The sequence below is a fragment of the Glycine soja genome, chromosome 7 (genome assembly GCF_004193775.1).
Source record: "Glycine soja cultivar W05 chromosome 7, ASM419377v2, whole genome shotgun sequence".
NCBI lineage: Eukaryota > Viridiplantae > Streptophyta > Magnoliopsida > Fabales > Fabaceae > Glycine > Glycine soja.
In genome coordinates, this window is record NC_041008.1 from 16,524,474 (window position 1) to 16,541,598 (window position 17,125).

The following is a 17,125-nucleotide window of genomic DNA, read 5'->3' on the forward strand; positions in this document are numbered from 1 at the left end:
ATTAAAAAATCATCGGATGAAATTATGATAAATTATACACACTAACACACATGTACATGTGAGTGTTTGGGTCTATATATAATTATTAAATTTTCAAATATTAGTTCTTTTATTTAATAGCTTTTCTTTTGGTATTCATTAGCAATTAATAGCTGTTATTATACCTTATCTTATAATAGTAAAACAATACATTAATCTCGTTTTAGAAAAGCGAGATCCGAAATGTATAATTTTATATATGTGGTGTCATGTGTTATAATTTAGGTTAGGGAAGAGAAGTAAATTAAATGTCAGATTACTATAATATATGTAAGAAGATGGAAGATTTGAATACGTCTTCTCGGATCCCAATGGACCTAATTCAACGTCTTATTTAAGCTCCTAACCCATCCAATACAGCAAGAAGACCAAATGCCAACCTTTTTCTCCAGACAGCGCATAAATTAAACGTTACTACAATAACAACACTATGCACGTCACATCCACTATTACTTCTCCTTTTTCATACTTTAGGAATTATAATAATACCAATCATGTGGCTCACATACTTTCTACGCAACTCCCTTTCCTCCCAGTTTTGTCCTTTAAAGCTCCCATTATAGCTTCCAATTTCTCTGTGATCCATATGGCTCTTGAACCTCTCAGGTTTTAGAAGCTCAGCTAAGCACAATAGAGAGTTTAATTAGGCCATTAACATATCATATGGGTGTGACTAAGCCTCATGTGCTTATGCTGTTGATCATCATGGTTGTCTCAATTGCAGAGAAACCATCAGTAATAGAAGGAAGGGCTCTTTCCTTGATATCTGGTCAAGGTAATTTTACTCCCTCTCTTATTGTGCTTGCTGATTTTGTTGTGGAGTCCAGTTTTTAATATAAAGATACTTTTACCATTAACTAATTAGAATGTTTTTAGATATAATTTTTAAATAATTATCTTAAAAATAACTATAAAAAGAAAAGATTCCATTAAAGACAATCAATCAAATTTTTTGGCATCTCAAAAAAAATTAATTTTCAACAAAGTTTGTTGATAAAAAACTTACTATATATAACAATCTATGATTTTATTAGTTCATCCTAGTTAATTTATTTTTTGGGTGTTTGTTGATTTATGTATGTGATGTAATTGCAGGGTACTCAAAGATTTTTGCAACGCTTGGACTTGTATGCAAGTGTTGTGATGGGGTTGGAGGTGCCTGCACTAGTACATGGACAGAATCTTGCAATAACTTGCAGTGTTTACCTTGGAAATCACACTAGTTAATTATTTTCTGTATCTTTCCTTGTATTCCATTAGCTGTATATTGAGTTTTGAAATATTATACAAAATTAAGCAGTCGGTGTTCTGTTCTGTGAAATGTGAACAGTTTGACTTTGTGATGAACTTTGAGAAGTATCCATGGTGTATAATGTGAGGCAAATCAATAACAATAATAAATGGATATATGATCACCAAATACCCGTTGTAGTTTGTGCTTTTAAATTAGTATGTTCAAACTAAACAGGTGAAGGGTTGTTATCAGTTTTAATTGATGATAAGTGACATTGACGACTCTTCAAATGTGGTTGACTAAGACTTTTAGTGCTTAGAAGGATAAGGGAAGAAGGGCTTTCACTGAAAGATAATATGAATGATATTTTACTATACTTAGTTACTGACTATGACATGTGAACATAGAAAAAAATTGTTTGGCGAAAAAACAAATGGTGTTTCAATTTGGTAAATTGAAATGAGAAGGATTTTATGTTTTCTTTTCAGGGTATCGTGTTATCTCTGATTTGGTTCTCTCGCAAATCAACAAGCCTTAGTGCTGGTTTTAGTTTATTTTTAAGTGACAAAAAAAAGATGAGAGAGAAAGAAAGGAGTAAAATGTTTGAAAGCTAAAAGTGCAGATTAATGACATGTGGTAACAGTTAGATAATTTTTATAGGACTGTATTTTCTCATTTTTTAAAATTTATTAAATTTATAAAAAAAATTTATATTTTTATATTTTATTTTATCTATATTTATATAATTAAATTCACTTATTTTATTTTTTATAATTTATATTTTTTATAATTTATACTTCCTGACTTAAAATTTTGGATCCGCTGACAACACTAATTTTATAGTGGGAAATTGTAATTTTTTTTTTACCGTCAAACACCCAGCGGCAACCACATGACAAGGTGCTAGACAGATTTTATAAATATATGGATACTAAAGTGTAAAACTCTTTTTGTGTAGATAAAAGGCTGCAAACCTAGTGTTTTTCAGTATGTGTTTATATCACAATTGTTCCTTGGGAAAGAGGACTTAAATTTTTGTCCTTGTTGAATGAAGACGTACGTGAATTATACATCAAGTGGAACAAAAAATACATGTAATAAATGTTTATGCTAAATGTTTTAAATGGGATAGAATTTAGATGCATTCTTTACGCGTTTTTAGTGGTGTTCTCCAATTATTGGGGCTATACTTTGAAATTCATGTAATAAATGTTTATGCTAAATGTTAGCATAGATTCCTAAGTGAAAACTACAGTTGTGATTAAAAAATAGCACAAAAAATACATAAGAAATTACGTTGCTTGTCAACAATAGTCAATGATGTATTTGAAACCAATGTTGATGAAGAAATGCAAGGAAACACGGTTTAATTTGAACCCTGAAAGTGAAAATTCTGGCATTCCAGTGTTTTTAGCAAGATTCATATGAGACTCAGGGCATGAAATAAGCTCTGAACTAAGTAAGACTGTATCTTGAAAAGAAGTTATCTGACAGAATTAATAAGTTATTTTTCCTTTCACTATCTTATCTCATATAGGGAAGTTTATACCAAATTGAAGTTATTTTCAAATGAAGGCAATGATCAAGAGAGGCCACGTGGTTGAAATAAAAAAAAGGCTAATTATTCAAAGTTTTCATGAAATATAGTTTAGTACGGTTTTTTTACTAAAAGGGGTAAAATTTTAGGTGATTTTTTAAGGAAGGTATGTTTTAAAAAATTACCTAAAAAAAGATAAATAATAATAGGTGTTACGATTTTTGAATTTGAAGTCATAACACTTGTTATAATTTCTTTTTTTATTTTATTTTTTCAACTGAAGTAGTACATTTTAGTTAATTTTTTTTATAACTTTAAAGTCATAAATTTTTTTTTCTTTTTAGTTTTACAATTTTAAAGTCATAAAATCTTTCTTTTTATAATTTAAGACTTCAAAGTCATAAACCTAGTTTTTTTTGTTATTAATGTTTAAGTCAATTATTTTTTCAAATTTATAATTTTTTTACTTTATTTTAAATTTTTTTATAAAATTATTTAAATGTATAATAAATAATACTAAATTGATTTATTATTAGTATATTTTTTTATGATTTTATTTGATATGCTATTAATTTATTTAACTTTTTATTATTTAAAACATGTTATATATTTTTAATATTATTTTATTTAAATATTTTTGTTTATTTAAAATTTAGATAATCTATTAATAAAAATACATAAAAAATTAAAACAACATAATTAATACATTAATATAAAACACACAATACAAATTAAAAAAAACATAAAAAGTACAACCTATTTTAGTCATGCACTTATTTGTATGGATAGTGCAAATCTTGTCCAACAAGATGAGAGAATTAGGTGTATATCTAAAATAACTCGTTGTGGGATGTGATCTTATTATTAGTTTAATAAATATGTAATTTTTATTTAAATATAATCAATTTTAAATTAAAGTGTTTCAAATTTTTAATTTTTTTATGTATTTTTATTAATAGATTATCTAAATTTTAAATAAATAAAAACATTTAAATAAAAAATATTAAAATATATAACATGTTTTAAATAATGAAATATTAAAATAAATTAATAACAAATTAAATAAAATCATAAAAATACTAATAATAAGTCAATTTAATATTATTTATTATATATTTAAATAATTTTATCAAGAAAAAAACATAAAAATTATAAATTTGAAAAAAAAATTAACTTAAACATTAAAAAAAATAGATTTACGACTTCAAAGTTGTAAACTATAAAAAAAAGGTTTTAAAATTTTAAAGTCATAAAATAAAAATAAAAATTCTTTATAACTTTGAAGTGGTAAAAAAAATTTAACTGAAGTTATAAATAATTTTATAACTTCAAGTAAAAAAAAATTATAATAAGTATTACGATTTTTAACTCACAATTCATAAAAAAAAAAAAAAAAACCATTTAATACTACGAGGCAATCATTAGCATTTTTAAGTTTATTCTTGCAGAGAACTATTGTAACGCGCTTCTTTGAGATTCCATCAATCATCTAGGGAAGTTAATAATAATAAAAAAAAAGTTGAATTTAACTCATTTGCTTACCACGCAATTAAAGAGATTTCGTAAAAAACACTTATATAACCACAGTGATTTCTTTCAAATCATTTTCCATATTGTAGTACGACATTTTCAAATTATTGGCGCAATTTTAATTAATTCAAATTTTGTAAATCTGAATAAAATGGTTTGTAATGAAAAAAAATTGCTATAAATATTCCAAAAAAGGTTTATAATTAATTCAAATTTTGTAAATCTGAATAAAATGTCTGTGTCCAGTTACTAAAGTGGGATCCTGACATGGGTCTTCCAAATTATTATTACTTAAAGATATCTTCATAATATTTATTACTTTTATAATTTTTTTATGTTAATACTAATAATCTATATTCTATACTATATATAAACAGAATTTTTTTAAAAAATACTCACAAAATGGGTTCCCTAGTTTACATGCAGGGGTCTTTTAGGCGCATTCATACAGGGTTAAGTATGGTTCACTAATCTTTAATATTTAAAAGGTACTTTCTATTTACACTACAAATTTTACAAAGTAAACCCCTATAATTCCTATCTACCTCTTGATTACCAATTATATCCTTTTTTCTTTCCCTTGAAACATCTTTTCCTTTCTGAAAACGTGTTCTAGAATATATACCTATTTTGGGAATGTATTTTGGAAATTATGCATCCTAGTCATGGAAATACATTTCCAAAATAGGTATATATTATTATGGAAACATATTTTCGATAGTAATAAAATATCACTTAAGACCATTGACATTTTAAACCCTTATCTTACAATCAATGCTTGCTAGTCTTATTTTTATCCTATTATTAGTGTTCTTTAATCCTATATAAAATCTTATTTTTATTGTTCTTTAAACTTCATAAGCATTTACAATCAATCTTAAGTGATATTACATTGCTACCGAAAAATGTATTTCTAAAATAATATATACCTATTATGGAAATAAATTTCTAGAAAGGAAAAGGAATTCTAAGGGGGTTACTCCTTTAAGGAAAAAGGGTATAACGAGTAATTAAGAGATAGAAAGGTAGCAAGGGGTGTACTTATAAAAATAGTGCTTATTTAATATTCCAATCCAAGTTCTACCTATGTACTACTGGGATCCATTTTCACTATTAAAGCATATGTCATGTATATCCTAAATGCGTCAATTCATCTTTCATATAGTTTCGTTTGGTTTCAACCTCCTTCAGGCTTCAGCATATATCGAATGAAAGGACAAAATATGCCTCTTTTCTATGTATGGTTTGATCATGAATAGAAGAATAAAACTGCACGTTAAACGAAAATAGTGCTTCCCTTCACTTACACAAATCCACTACCTTCCCTCTGGCTAGTACATATAGTTCAATGATCATGTACTAATCATTGGACAGTACAAGACATGAGGAATGAAGATGATGATGCGTGTATACATATTAACTATTAAGATTGGAGACACTCCCATGTGGGAAGATAGGCAAATGCACGTATTGCAAGGGTCGACCCTTAGTAGTGAGTGATGAGTGTATTAGTGCCTGGGAGACTCAGCCTTCAATATGGACCGTTCTTATGCCATCTTTCCTTTTTATTTTGTCACCATTTGCAATTGATGCCAATGGGGGCCCCTTCCCATTATTAACCTTACCCACTTTAATTAATCAACCATATCAACTACTATCACTCTTTTTAGGAATTTGTTTAATAAAGTGTCTCATTTCTCATAGTTATCTTGTGTGCTTTGGCACCCAATTTGCTTCTATTTCCAATTGGCCCCATACATGGTGCTTATCCCGTATTTAAATATCTCAACTTGCATGTTTGTGCCCCGTTACATGTTCTTAAACCTCTTTATCCAAAACTTAGAAGATTGAAAAAAAAAAAAAAATTCCTTATCCAGAACCTATGTTTCATGTCCCTTTTGATGAGTCATTTAGTGTATATCCTATGACTCCATTTCTTATCCAAAACATTTATAAACCTTATTGCGGGTCGTTAACAAATGATTTTGAAGGGCACATCCACCCTCAGTGATGAACAGTTGTTTGTGCATACAAACAAAAGGATGATTTGATTCTCATAATGGCTTTCTTTTCATTTATTTATGTGAATCTTAATTTCTCGATAGCAACCTAACATGTGAAATTTTAGGAATTTTGGTTAAATAGTTTGGATGCATTAGTAGAGCAAATTAAAGAAAGAACTTCCACCAAAAACAAGAAGAAAAAAGAAATCTCATTTTATCTTTCCTCGTGCTAAAAAATAAACAATAACGTTCATATAAATATGTAACACTATTTATAATTGTATAAGAACATAGTTTTTTTTTTTTGTTGCAAAATACCGATCTAAATCTGTTCTTGTGAACAATGTTATCTTTCGTCTATCTTTATCAGTGTGCCTTTTTGGAATGCCAAATTTAGACTTGTTGTCCTTGTCTATCCAACTCCTCCAAATGGTTTCCCTTCTCCAATTTCCATTCCATTCCCCTTTTCCTATTCTATGACTTAATACAACAGCAACAAATCTTAGCTATTTTAAGGTACTATCTAAGAAGAGCAAAGAAGGCTCACCCAATTTGGGTCCAACTGTCCAACAAGATAAAAAGATAAGGTCACATTCACATAGCTAAGGTGAGATTAGGTAAGGTTTTCCTCTATCTCCTTTAGTGCGTCCTTCCCAAAACGTATGCCTATGCTATGAATCCAAAACGTGCAAATAAATTCAATCCCTATAAAAGTAAAGTCCAGAAATAATGGACTCAAGTCATTATTCTGAAAATCAGACCTGGTTACACATAAAATAAAATATGTTTTTTTTTTGTATTATCATTACCAAATATTCGGTCTTTTTACTATAGAAGTGATTTTTATTTTCTTGAAATGTTATTTCTTCTTATCCGTAATGAAATGTCTTCTTTTGTGGCATATATGTATGTGTCTTATATGATCAATCAAATCAATATCATTTTCTTTAATTAGTTATTTAATTTGATTCTGACGGATCTTACTAATTGTCCATGGTGATAATTTTCTTATTGGAAATTGGAATATAAGAATTTTTTAGTTAAGGTAAATGACTTACAACACCATGATGACATGAGAGTCGAGACTTCAAAAGTCTTTGGGCTCACAATCGGTTGCAATGTTCTCTTGCATATCGGGTCAAAAGCTAAATATTATTCCTGATCATGTAAGATACAATAGCCAAGTTACCATGTTATTATCAAGATTTAAACCACTACAAACAGTCGATGTTAAGTATACTAGAGCAATAAAATAATCTTACAACTACAATTAGAGATGAGAAAAAAAAATTAAGGCTCAATACAAAATATTTAAAGAGAAAAAATCTCCACTGATAAGCAAAAACTTATGGACAAGACTAAAGCAATAGATTGTAAAAGAAAAATTATAACCTCTCTTTAAATATAAGGAGAGAACATTTATCCACACTTTCCTATAATGGGATAATACACTTATTATATAATAAGAGAGCACTCTTATAAATCTCTTTCTAGCTCTCAAAATGGGATGCACAAATGAGCTAAATGAGTTGCTATTTATAGACAGAGATTTGAGTATATGCATAGAGTGCCATGGCAAAATTTCTACCCTCCAACCAATTCATATTCCTAGCATACGTAGAGGTAAAAAAATTTACTAGCCATTCTTTTTTAACTTTACATGCCACTGGCTTTAAAACTCCTACGATTTCACAGTCGAGTTATGATGGAATTAAATTCAAATAAGGATACCTAAGCTAAGATGCACATCACATCAACATTGAGCCGACATCATGTCCCAAGGAGATAAATTCCTATGCCTGGTATATGTAGAGATAAAATTTTGTTAGCCATTCCTCTCCAACTTTACATGCCACAAGAATTGCTTTAAACTCTCACGGCTTCAGAGTCTAGTTATGACGAAACTAAGTTTAAATAAGAATAGCTAAGTTAAGATGGACATTACACCAACATTGAGTTGACATCATGTCACAAATAGATCAAGACTCCGTAAGGTACTACTAGCTAGGGTTAGCAATAGGTGCACCACCCTCACAAATATCATACCCCAAGTTAGGGTCATACCCTAGTCAGGGTCACGGTGGACTAGAATCTTAAACCTTGCATCTAGATTTAGGTGGCCATGACTTGGTAAAACTTTTTATCTCAACCATAATAAAAGTACAAATTTAATACAATAGAACTTGCCATGTTACGCTATCAGTCCTCAAGTGAAGGAAACCTGTAATAGAACTCAAGATCTAGATTTTTATTTAGGTGAAAGTCTGTTTTACCATTTGATCAATCTAAATAAAAAAGAAAACAAACTTAAAATGGTGTTAAACGAAGTTGTTGAATTTAAGTATTGTTTTCATTCAATAAAACTGATTTAATATTAAGTAAATTTAATTTTTAGTTGAAATAATATTGTCATCTCGTAAAAAATACGATACTAGACAAGACAAGAAAAATACCATAAGATAAAAATACAAGTTTTACTAAATTTTTATTTATGGTGATTTTTTTTTAAATAACTTACCATTATTTATGCATCACTTACCATTATTTATTTCTAAATTTTCTATGTTTAATTATGCCCTCTTTATGGTGATTTTTTGAAATAACTTAATTTGACAAACTTTACCATTATTTATTTCTAAATTTTCTATGTTTAATTCATTTCTAAATTTTTAAGGTTAAATTATGTGTTATTTTAACTGTATTGTGATTTTAGTTTAACCTTCCATTAAAAAGAGAATAATTTATTTTTTGTCTTTCTAAACAAGAAAATGTTTTACAAGATGAAAACGTATTTAAAATTATTTTCACTAAATCTAAACCAAATGGACCTGCAATATCTAGTACGTTATTTTAAACAAAACTAATTTTCCAAATTAAGTATTAGTACACTATTTTTATATATAAATTTCTAATATTTTAAATTCATTCTAGATCTGTTAAGGTAATATTTAAATAATTCAAAATTATCTTAAATATGTTTTTTTGGTGTAATTTCCTATTTTTTCAATTTCCATCCCAGTAAAATATTTTACTCATTTTTGTTTCTATGAATCTATGTTTTCTTGATTTTGATTTAAGTAAGTACAAACTTATTAAGATTACAAATAAAAAAAATTAAAATCTTAAAACAACTATAACTAAAAACACAAACTTACAAAATCAAAATTAAAAAAAATATTAATTTATAGGAACTAAAATTAAAAATTAAACTTACAAAAGAAAAAAAAATCATAATTATCAATTCTCATAAATTGATTGACCTAGACTTTCAAAATGAATTCAAAATTAAGAGAAAAAAAATTAAACATAATATAAAATTTTACATAATCATCCAATTCAAACTGTAATATATAATTACATAAATATTAATCTCTAAAACCAGACGTCTCCTCAAAACATTGGACAAAAGGATAGGGTTGTTATTGTCCACATGGCACTAATCTGTCTAACCTGTAAACGTGGCACTAATCTGTTTAACCTGTCCACGTGGGAACAAGGCATAGAAGATGATCAAACAGAGAGAGTGACACTCTGCTCTGTTCTCTCTGAATTTCTAATGAGAGAAAAGATACAAATCCAATTTTTTTTGTATGAAAATATTCAGCTACTTCTTAGTTCTCCAATTATAAATAAATGGTGGAGCAACCGTTTCATTTACAACATTTTTCTCTCTCCGCGTCTCTTTAGCCACCATCGTTTCACGTGTCCCTCTCTTCCCTTGTTCTGTTCTGTTTGCTCTGTTTGTTTCCTAGGAAAAGAAAAAGCCTCAATTGGGTTCCTTCATATTTATTTTTCTTTACTCTTATAAAGGTTTTTGTTCTTAGGCGGTGTTTGGTGTTTCTTTGTGGGGTTGGTAAAACTTTCACCTTGTTTGAAGGGTTGAGGCAGAGATTGTTAAAGGGTGTGGTGGTAGTAGAAAAATGGAAGGAAGGAAAAAAATGGGTTCTTCTTCTTTCACTTCTGAGCTCTTTGGATCCAACCAGTTCCAGAAATCTGCTGCTTCTGGAATTTTTGAATCTATGTTTCCTCCACCGTCTAAGGTGTGTTGATTGTTTGGTTTGATTTTAGTCCAATTTCAGCTTTTCAGTGAGTTTAATTGATGCACAAAAGAAACAAGCAATGAGCATCTTGATCATATTGAATATTGATGTTTCATCATTCTCATCACAATCTTCATTGTCATTATCATCATCATCATAATCATTACCATCATTTTGTGATGATTCAGGTGTTAGGGAGAGAGTCTCTGCGTTCTGAAGTGTGTGAGAAAACTGCCAATGAGAGGTGGAGCTCCAAAATTGGTATTCCCGGTTACCATACTCTGTTTTAAACACTATGCTTACAAATTTTGGAATGTTTATATAAATTTTTGGCATTGTTTTAGAATGTAACGTTAAAAAAAATCAAGTAGCATCAAATTTCCTACTGGCTCTATTTTCCTTGTTCAGAATTTTCCTTTATGTCTCAATTCTACGCATAGTGCATCCTTTATGTGTCCTTGATGCAATTCACCAAATTACTATACATTCCAAAGCCCTGAGGGTCAGTTATCATATTAAAATCCATATAGATGAATTTTTTCTAGTAAAATTTAACTTTTTAAGATTTTTGCATATATGATGGATGAAATAATATAAAATGGATATGTATTGAATGATTCAATTCAATTCTTTAATAGCTTCAGATTAACCATTGAAGAAACAAATAGTATTGCTTTTCAGTTTTTCTTTGTTATTTATACAGATTACATCAGCAAGGGAAGTGATGGTGAAACTCAGAGCACGACACATAAGGATATGAGTTCTATCTATCAGGAACAAAGACTTCAACCATGTCAACTTAGCTCATCAATCCATTATGGTGGCCAGGACATATGTTCTTGTCCCAAGAGTACACAAGATTCAGGATACAACTCTTTGGTGATTACATTTATTATTCTATAGTTATCCTTTAGTTATTTCAAAAGCATACAACCAAAAGACCATAGTAGATGTGTGTGATTGAAAACATTCATGGGGTTGAATTATACTGTAATCCTTGCTAACTCAAATCAAATGTAAATATTTTTCATTGGAAAGATGAGTTACTGAATAGAAATTTGCGGAGACCAGCTGAGATTTTATTATATATATATATATATCCAAGGATGATTAGTTGTTATTTGGGTTTATTGTATTTTATTGGGTTGATACATTTTCATACTATTAGCAACACCTAACATGGTTTTTTATATAGCTGTACAAGAAAGATGGGGTTGAAGATGATTTAGGAAGTAACCTGTGGCAAGGTAAGACGTATATAGGATATTTGTAGTGTAAATTTCGCAATTGGCTTCTACAAGTTTCTCATTCACTTTCTGTCTTGTAATTGTCTATCCACAGGGGGTCCCTATTATTAAGATCACACTTGCCAAAGGACATGCTCCTTAAGGTATACGAGTTTCTTATAGCCTTAGCCAAATGGTACTCAATTCCTGTGAGTTTTTAATGCTTCATTGTGACTTAGGCATAGTCTAGATTTATAGACTAGATTGAGTTAATTCTTAGTTTTGGCGCTTGAGACATTTAGTTATAATACTTTAGCAAATCTTGAGTGAAGATTTGTAAATAGGCACCATACCCTCTTCAACAATTTCATAACATATAAAATCATAAGGAAAAATGTCAAGAGGAGAAGGGTTACTAGGACCTTATCCATTTTGCACATGTACATTTGACCATGTTTTTGCACTGCTAATCATGCTTCCTGTTTTCCATGTTACATCTTTTGATTTTATGATTTGTTATTAATCAGTTGCATGCATTTGTGCAGGTAAACAGGAGGATAGTTTAGCATTTTAGTGCATCTTTTGTTGCATGGACAACAAGTTATGAACAGTGAGAACGTTGTGGATGGCTAGTTGCTTTCTCCAGCCAAACAACACAATCACAATATGAACCTATAGTTAGTCATACGCATATCTTTTCATTTACCTGTAAAGAGTATAGTATTCAAAAACAGTGGTAATGTAAGAGTTGTATGGTATGGTATAGGAAATATATGCATCATCAGCTACTCTATTATTATGTGGCTGAGGCTTTCAAGTTTTTACTTTTACTTGTATGGGAGAAACTCTCTTTTACTGGTTTCCCCTCTACTTTGTATTTCAGATGTGATGTGATTAGTGAGAACTGATCATTTATGAATATGTAGTGCTAGTTTACTTTATGAGTGAAGTACCCTTTACTGCTTACAAGTCTATTTTTGGTTTTGATTCTATCTTCTTTTTCTGACCAAGAAGCTTAGCATGGTTTTTTATGCTTGCTGGCAGTATCTTTTGGTAAACTGATTTTTCTTTTTACATCAATTTTTTTACTCCCTCCTTTCCACCCTTCCTGAAGTGTGACACTTAGTGTGAAGGGAGGCTTTGGTTCCACTGAAATGAGGATTAAGAATAATAATTATTAATTAAAAATTAATAGTTGAAATTTTAATTAGTTTTAGTGTTTGTTATAGATATGTATTTAATTTTATCACAGTTCAATTGTTGGTTTTCTAATTAGTGGAGTGCATTTCATTCTCTACAGTGGATTTTCTCATTGTAAAAGGGAGTGTAAAGACTTGTTATAGTTTGGAATTTTCATGTCTTCACGCAGTGAGCATATTAGAGCATCTTTTTAAATTAGGATCTTAGATTTTTTTTTTATCTCACACCTTTAGACAATTTTTCATAGGTCACACGTATAAATTTTTTTTTTCTACCCTACCCCAAAGTACACTTCCTTCTCCCAACCTACACTTCCTTTTTCTTTTTCTTCTCCTTCTCCTCTCCTGACCTTTCTTCTTCTCTTCTCCTCCCCTCCCCCTCCCTCTATCCTCATACGTTGTTTCTTTCTTCTTCCTCCGCCGTGACCTCCTTCCCGGTCGCCACGGCCTTCTTCTTCTTTCTTCCCCTCAGTCGCAGTCACGGTCTCCCTCCCCCTCCGTCACGGCCTCCTCCCCCTACGCCGGCATGTGTATTTTTTTTTATTTTTTATGGTCAGTTGTTGCTACTGGTTTCTTCTTCATCATTCCATTTTTTCTGTTGATCCCAAATAGTTTTCAAACTTCTTAATTAGAAAATTCACACCGACCAATATGTCATCTTCACTTCCTTTTTTTCACATGATTAAGTCACGCCAATGTAGGTTCTTTCAGTTTATGCCACCGTGATAGATTCTTAACCTTAGTCATTGTTGCTGCACATTGATGGGTAGTAGATGTTGCAGTACTACTGGGAGTAATAAAGTACTGATGAAAAGAATAAAAAGCCAAAGTAAATTATAGGTTCATGAACCATCTTTGTACTCCATGGAAGCCAAGAAATTGCCACGCACTGCTACAAGTTAAACACCCCTAAGGTGGGGGCATGGTCCACCACCTAGCAAAGCATATTTATGTAGTAACAGTTCGTTTCCAGAATAATATTCTTATGATTCTCAGTTAATGTATTCTGTTCAAAACATAAATTCATCGCACATCCTTATCCATCGATGGTGGGACATGTCTCTGGTAGTTTAGAAGATTCTTTTTCTTCTGCTTTTTGGTGCAATGTTAAGATATTTATTTCTTGATTAGGTAGGACCGATACCAATGAACCACAACTACATTTAAGAATAATTCATTCACTGTATTACTAACACAACTTAATATGGTATTGGAATTTAAATATTGAATAAGTCAATTTTTATTTATGAAAATCGAAGAAATATTTACAACACTCATTTCAATTGAACTAGATTCATTTCGTAATATGAGTCCAAACTCATCCTTGAGAAATAAGTCAAAACTCTCTTTTTAATCTTTTCACTCCAAGAAAATGATTAGTGGGAAAAATAGATTCCACTTTTGTCTACTGTAAAGTATTAAACTTTTTCAGTGTATCACCTAAAAATGATTTTTCTCAGTATTAGATTCTTCTCAGTCAAGTCATCAATAGATTTTTCTTTTTGATTAATTAACAAGTCATTACTAGATAATATTAAGTATTATAGAAAACTTAATTTGGAAACGGTGATTAAAATATAATGTTAAAACAGTTAAAAGTTTGAGTAGGCACATATAACACCGAAAGTACATGTTTTATTATAGGGTACACTAGTGAGCTGCTAGTTCTTATTCACTAGGAAGTTACAAGACAATACAACAAACATGTAGTCACAGTTTGTAGTAGCTAACATCCATAGTGCATTTACGCCCTGTCATCTTTGTTTTCAGCAACAACCTTAACTCTTTCAAGGCAGAGTGTAAGCTGCAAAAATTATCATTTTATATGAGAATTGGCATATGGCTAGATAGAAAAACAAATATGGCAAAAAAAAAAAAAACAAGAAGAGGAATATCAACAATAAATAATTTGAAGCCCTTTTTAATATCAGTAATGATTTTATTCATAAATTTTACAACATTGTTTACAATATTTTTTCTGTCTCTCCATATCCATGTTATCCTATATTTTTCTCTATTCACTTTCTGTTTCTCTTGTTATTGGAAAAACTGTTTTGTGAACCAGCATTTTTCTTTTAATATTTTACTTTTTATTTGATGTAATTATATATTTATCTTCACTAAATGAATTTGGATCCACTCGATCTCTTAGGCTGTATTTAGTAACAAGAAATAAATAGGTAAGAAATAAAATAAATAATAAATAGATTGATCAAAATAAGATTGTTTGATTTAAGAAAATAAAAAATAAATAGAAAGAACACCATAGCAAATTTTTTACAGTTTTGCTTTTGAACCATGGTAAGCCAAAATCATTCATGAGCTCGTCAGTCATCACCTCTCTTCTTTTTTTTTTCTTCAACCAAAGACACTATTTCTTATCACTATTCTATTTCCACTCCATATTTTTCCTACCAAATACACTCTTAATACGAGCATGACGAGACCTCGTTGATAGATATAATTTTTCTAAAGTGAGAGAAGATAAACTTTAGAAGTTATTATGATTATAGTATAAAAAAATTGATTATGATTTTAATAAATTTATAATCTACTGTAAGAATGTGAAAATTGTAAATATAAAACTATACAACCACATACAATAGTTAAGCTTAAAAGTTATAATAAAAAGAGTCATATATATATATTTCTTTCAATTTTGATAATTGAATAGTCTTTTTTTTATAGCATTTTTAGCAAAGTAGTGTCACTTGAGTAACTCTCCTTTGTATATATAAAGAAGGGGTAATTATTAATTAATCAAACTTACGTCCACACTTGTAACCAACAGGGCGATTAGCCAGGTTACAACGCTTGGGGATGGTGACAGCAACTTGAGGGTTGACGCCAGCCATTTTGGCTGTGTTAGAGAGAAGAACTGCACAGAGGCAACTAGGGTTCTGCCCAATTTTCTTCACCTGAGCACAGCAACTCTGAGAAACACTAGCATTCTCATCTTGTGCTGCTGAGGCACATGGTGCAAGCTTATAAGCCTCATTATCTGGGGTTGTAGATTTCCCACATTCACCAGCACTCTCCACCCCACCAATAGTACTCACAAGCACCACAAACCCAACAAGGCATAGCAACTTCTTCACACAACCCTCCATTCTCAATATATGTTTATTTTTTATGTCTCTCTATTAATTTCACAATGCAATAACCCCTTTTGCCTCATGGGGTTTTATAGCCTAACTTTGCTCCAAAAAAGTTATTGGCCTTGTCACCACCCTCTGATTAATGGAGCTTGCACTAGGACTAAGGATGAGTTTTATTATTGCACCACTTAGGAACATAAAGCAGGTGTAAACACGATTTTTTTGCTCCACCTATTTGTCCAATCAAGGTAGGCGTGTCTTTGCCAACACAAATTCTTTTTTGTTTTCTTACTTCCAGATGTAGCCATTTTCCACAGTATGTAAATTAAGACAGCAATGTTGTGATGCCACCTCATTTTCTCAATCAAGTGCAACACCAATAAACATTTTGAAAACTTGTGATCAACTTTATATGCCAACTACCACCGGCCGTCAACAGAATAGCTAACACTAGTTACACTACACTCTGTGGAGTAACATAACATAATCAAAATACACACTCACCTTATTTATAGCGTAAAAAGTATTATAAAATGCATTCAGACTATCATCTTGATACAAATGTGACTCACTGACACTAAGTACAAATATTACACAGATGTTTAATGTAAATGATTTCTTTTATGTGTAGAAATCAAGTACAGTTAACAATAACTTACATTTAATTAAGTGAGTTAGACTTTTTTGATTTTGAATTGTGTTTAGAAAAACAATTTTGATTATAATATTATGCTTTCGAAGGCTATGATGGATGCATAAATACGGTAAGAATACGGAAACCAAGACTTTTTTATGATATAGTGATATCATTTTTGAAATATATAGAATATGATAGGTTTAAATACTTTTCTTTTTCTATAATTTAGTATTTTTTTTATTTTTGTCTAAGTAAAAAAATCATTTTAGTCCTTACAAAATATATTTATTTTACTTTTCATCCTTAAAGTATTTTAGATAATATTTTTTATTATTTAAAACACTTCAAGAATAAAAATAAAACAAACACATTTTGTAAGGATTAAAATATTTTTTTTTACTGGAACGAAAATGCAAAAACTTTAAATTATATTATAAAGACAAAAATGTATTTAAGCATATTATACATGTTCATGAAATACGTTTAGATAAGTATAAAAGTTAATTAAACATAACAAAACATATAGGATTTAACTCTGTAAATTAAAATCAAGAGCATACTTTTTCCATATATATTAATAAA

At 29.7% G+C, this 17,125-nt stretch overlaps 3 protein-coding genes across 3 annotated transcripts; 2 read left to right on the forward strand and 1 right to left on the reverse strand.

Annotated features, from left to right (window-relative positions):
* Positions 1 to 542: 542 nt before the first annotated feature.
* Positions 543 to 1,459, forward strand: LOC114418977. Its single transcript, XM_028384549.1, has 2 exons — positions 543 to 814; positions 1,135 to 1,459. The coding sequence occupies exons 1-2, from the start codon at positions 703 to 705 to the stop codon at positions 1,260 to 1,262; spliced, it is 240 nt and encodes a 79-aa protein (XP_028240350.1). The 5' UTR covers positions 543 to 702; the 3' UTR covers positions 1,263 to 1,459.
* Positions 1,460 to 9,906: 8,447 nt separating this feature from the next.
* On the forward strand, positions 9,907 to 12,575 carry LOC114418978. The gene is made up of 6 exons (XM_028384550.1): positions 9,907 to 10,383; positions 10,572 to 10,644; positions 11,087 to 11,262; positions 11,579 to 11,630; positions 11,725 to 11,773; positions 12,155 to 12,575. Exons 1-5 carry the CDS (start codon positions 10,264 to 10,266, stop codon positions 11,739 to 11,741), a joined length of 438 nt encoding a protein of 145 aa, XP_028240351.1. The 5' UTR covers positions 9,907 to 10,263; the 3' UTR covers positions 11,742 to 11,773; positions 12,155 to 12,575.
* A 1,838-nt stretch (positions 12,576 to 14,413) lies between these two features.
* LOC114418979 (putative lipid-transfer protein DIR1) lies at positions 14,414 to 15,979 on the reverse strand. Its single transcript, XM_028384551.1, has 2 exons — positions 15,579 to 15,979; positions 14,414 to 14,612 (listed from the first exon to the last, which is right to left on the reverse strand). The coding sequence occupies exons 1-2, from the start codon at positions 15,916 to 15,918 to the stop codon at positions 14,596 to 14,598; spliced, it is 357 nt and encodes a 118-aa protein (XP_028240352.1). The 5' UTR covers positions 15,919 to 15,979; the 3' UTR covers positions 14,414 to 14,595.
* Positions 15,980 to 17,125: the final 1,146 nt, after the last annotated feature.

What these genes read in the sequence shown, in the direction of transcription:
- LOC114418977 (XM_028384549.1), top strand. Translation starts at nt 703, where the DNA reads ATGGGTGTGACTAAGCCTCATGTGCTTATGCTGTTGATCATCATGGTT. An exon ending in TTCCTTGATATCTGGTCAAG is followed by an intron (nt 815 to 1,134) that starts GTAATTTTACTC and finishes ATGTAATTGCAG; the next exon opens with GGTACTCAAAGATTTTTGCA.
- LOC114418978 (XM_028384550.1), top strand. Translation starts at nt 10,264, where the DNA reads ATGGAAGGAAGGAAAAAAATGGGTTCTTCTTCTTTCACTTCTGAGCTC. An exon ending in TGTTTCCTCCACCGTCTAAG is followed by an intron (nt 10,384 to 10,571) that starts GTGTGTTGATTG and finishes GTGATGATTCAG; the next exon opens with GTGTTAGGGAGAGAGTCTCT. An exon ending in GAGGTGGAGCTCCAAAATTG is followed by an intron (nt 10,645 to 11,086) that starts GTATTCCCGGTT and finishes TTATTTATACAG; the next exon opens with ATTACATCAGCAAGGGAAGT.
- LOC114418979 (XM_028384551.1), bottom strand. Translation starts at nt 15,918, where the DNA reads ATGGAGGGTTGTGTGAAGAAGTTGCTATGCCTTGTTGGGTTTGTGGTG.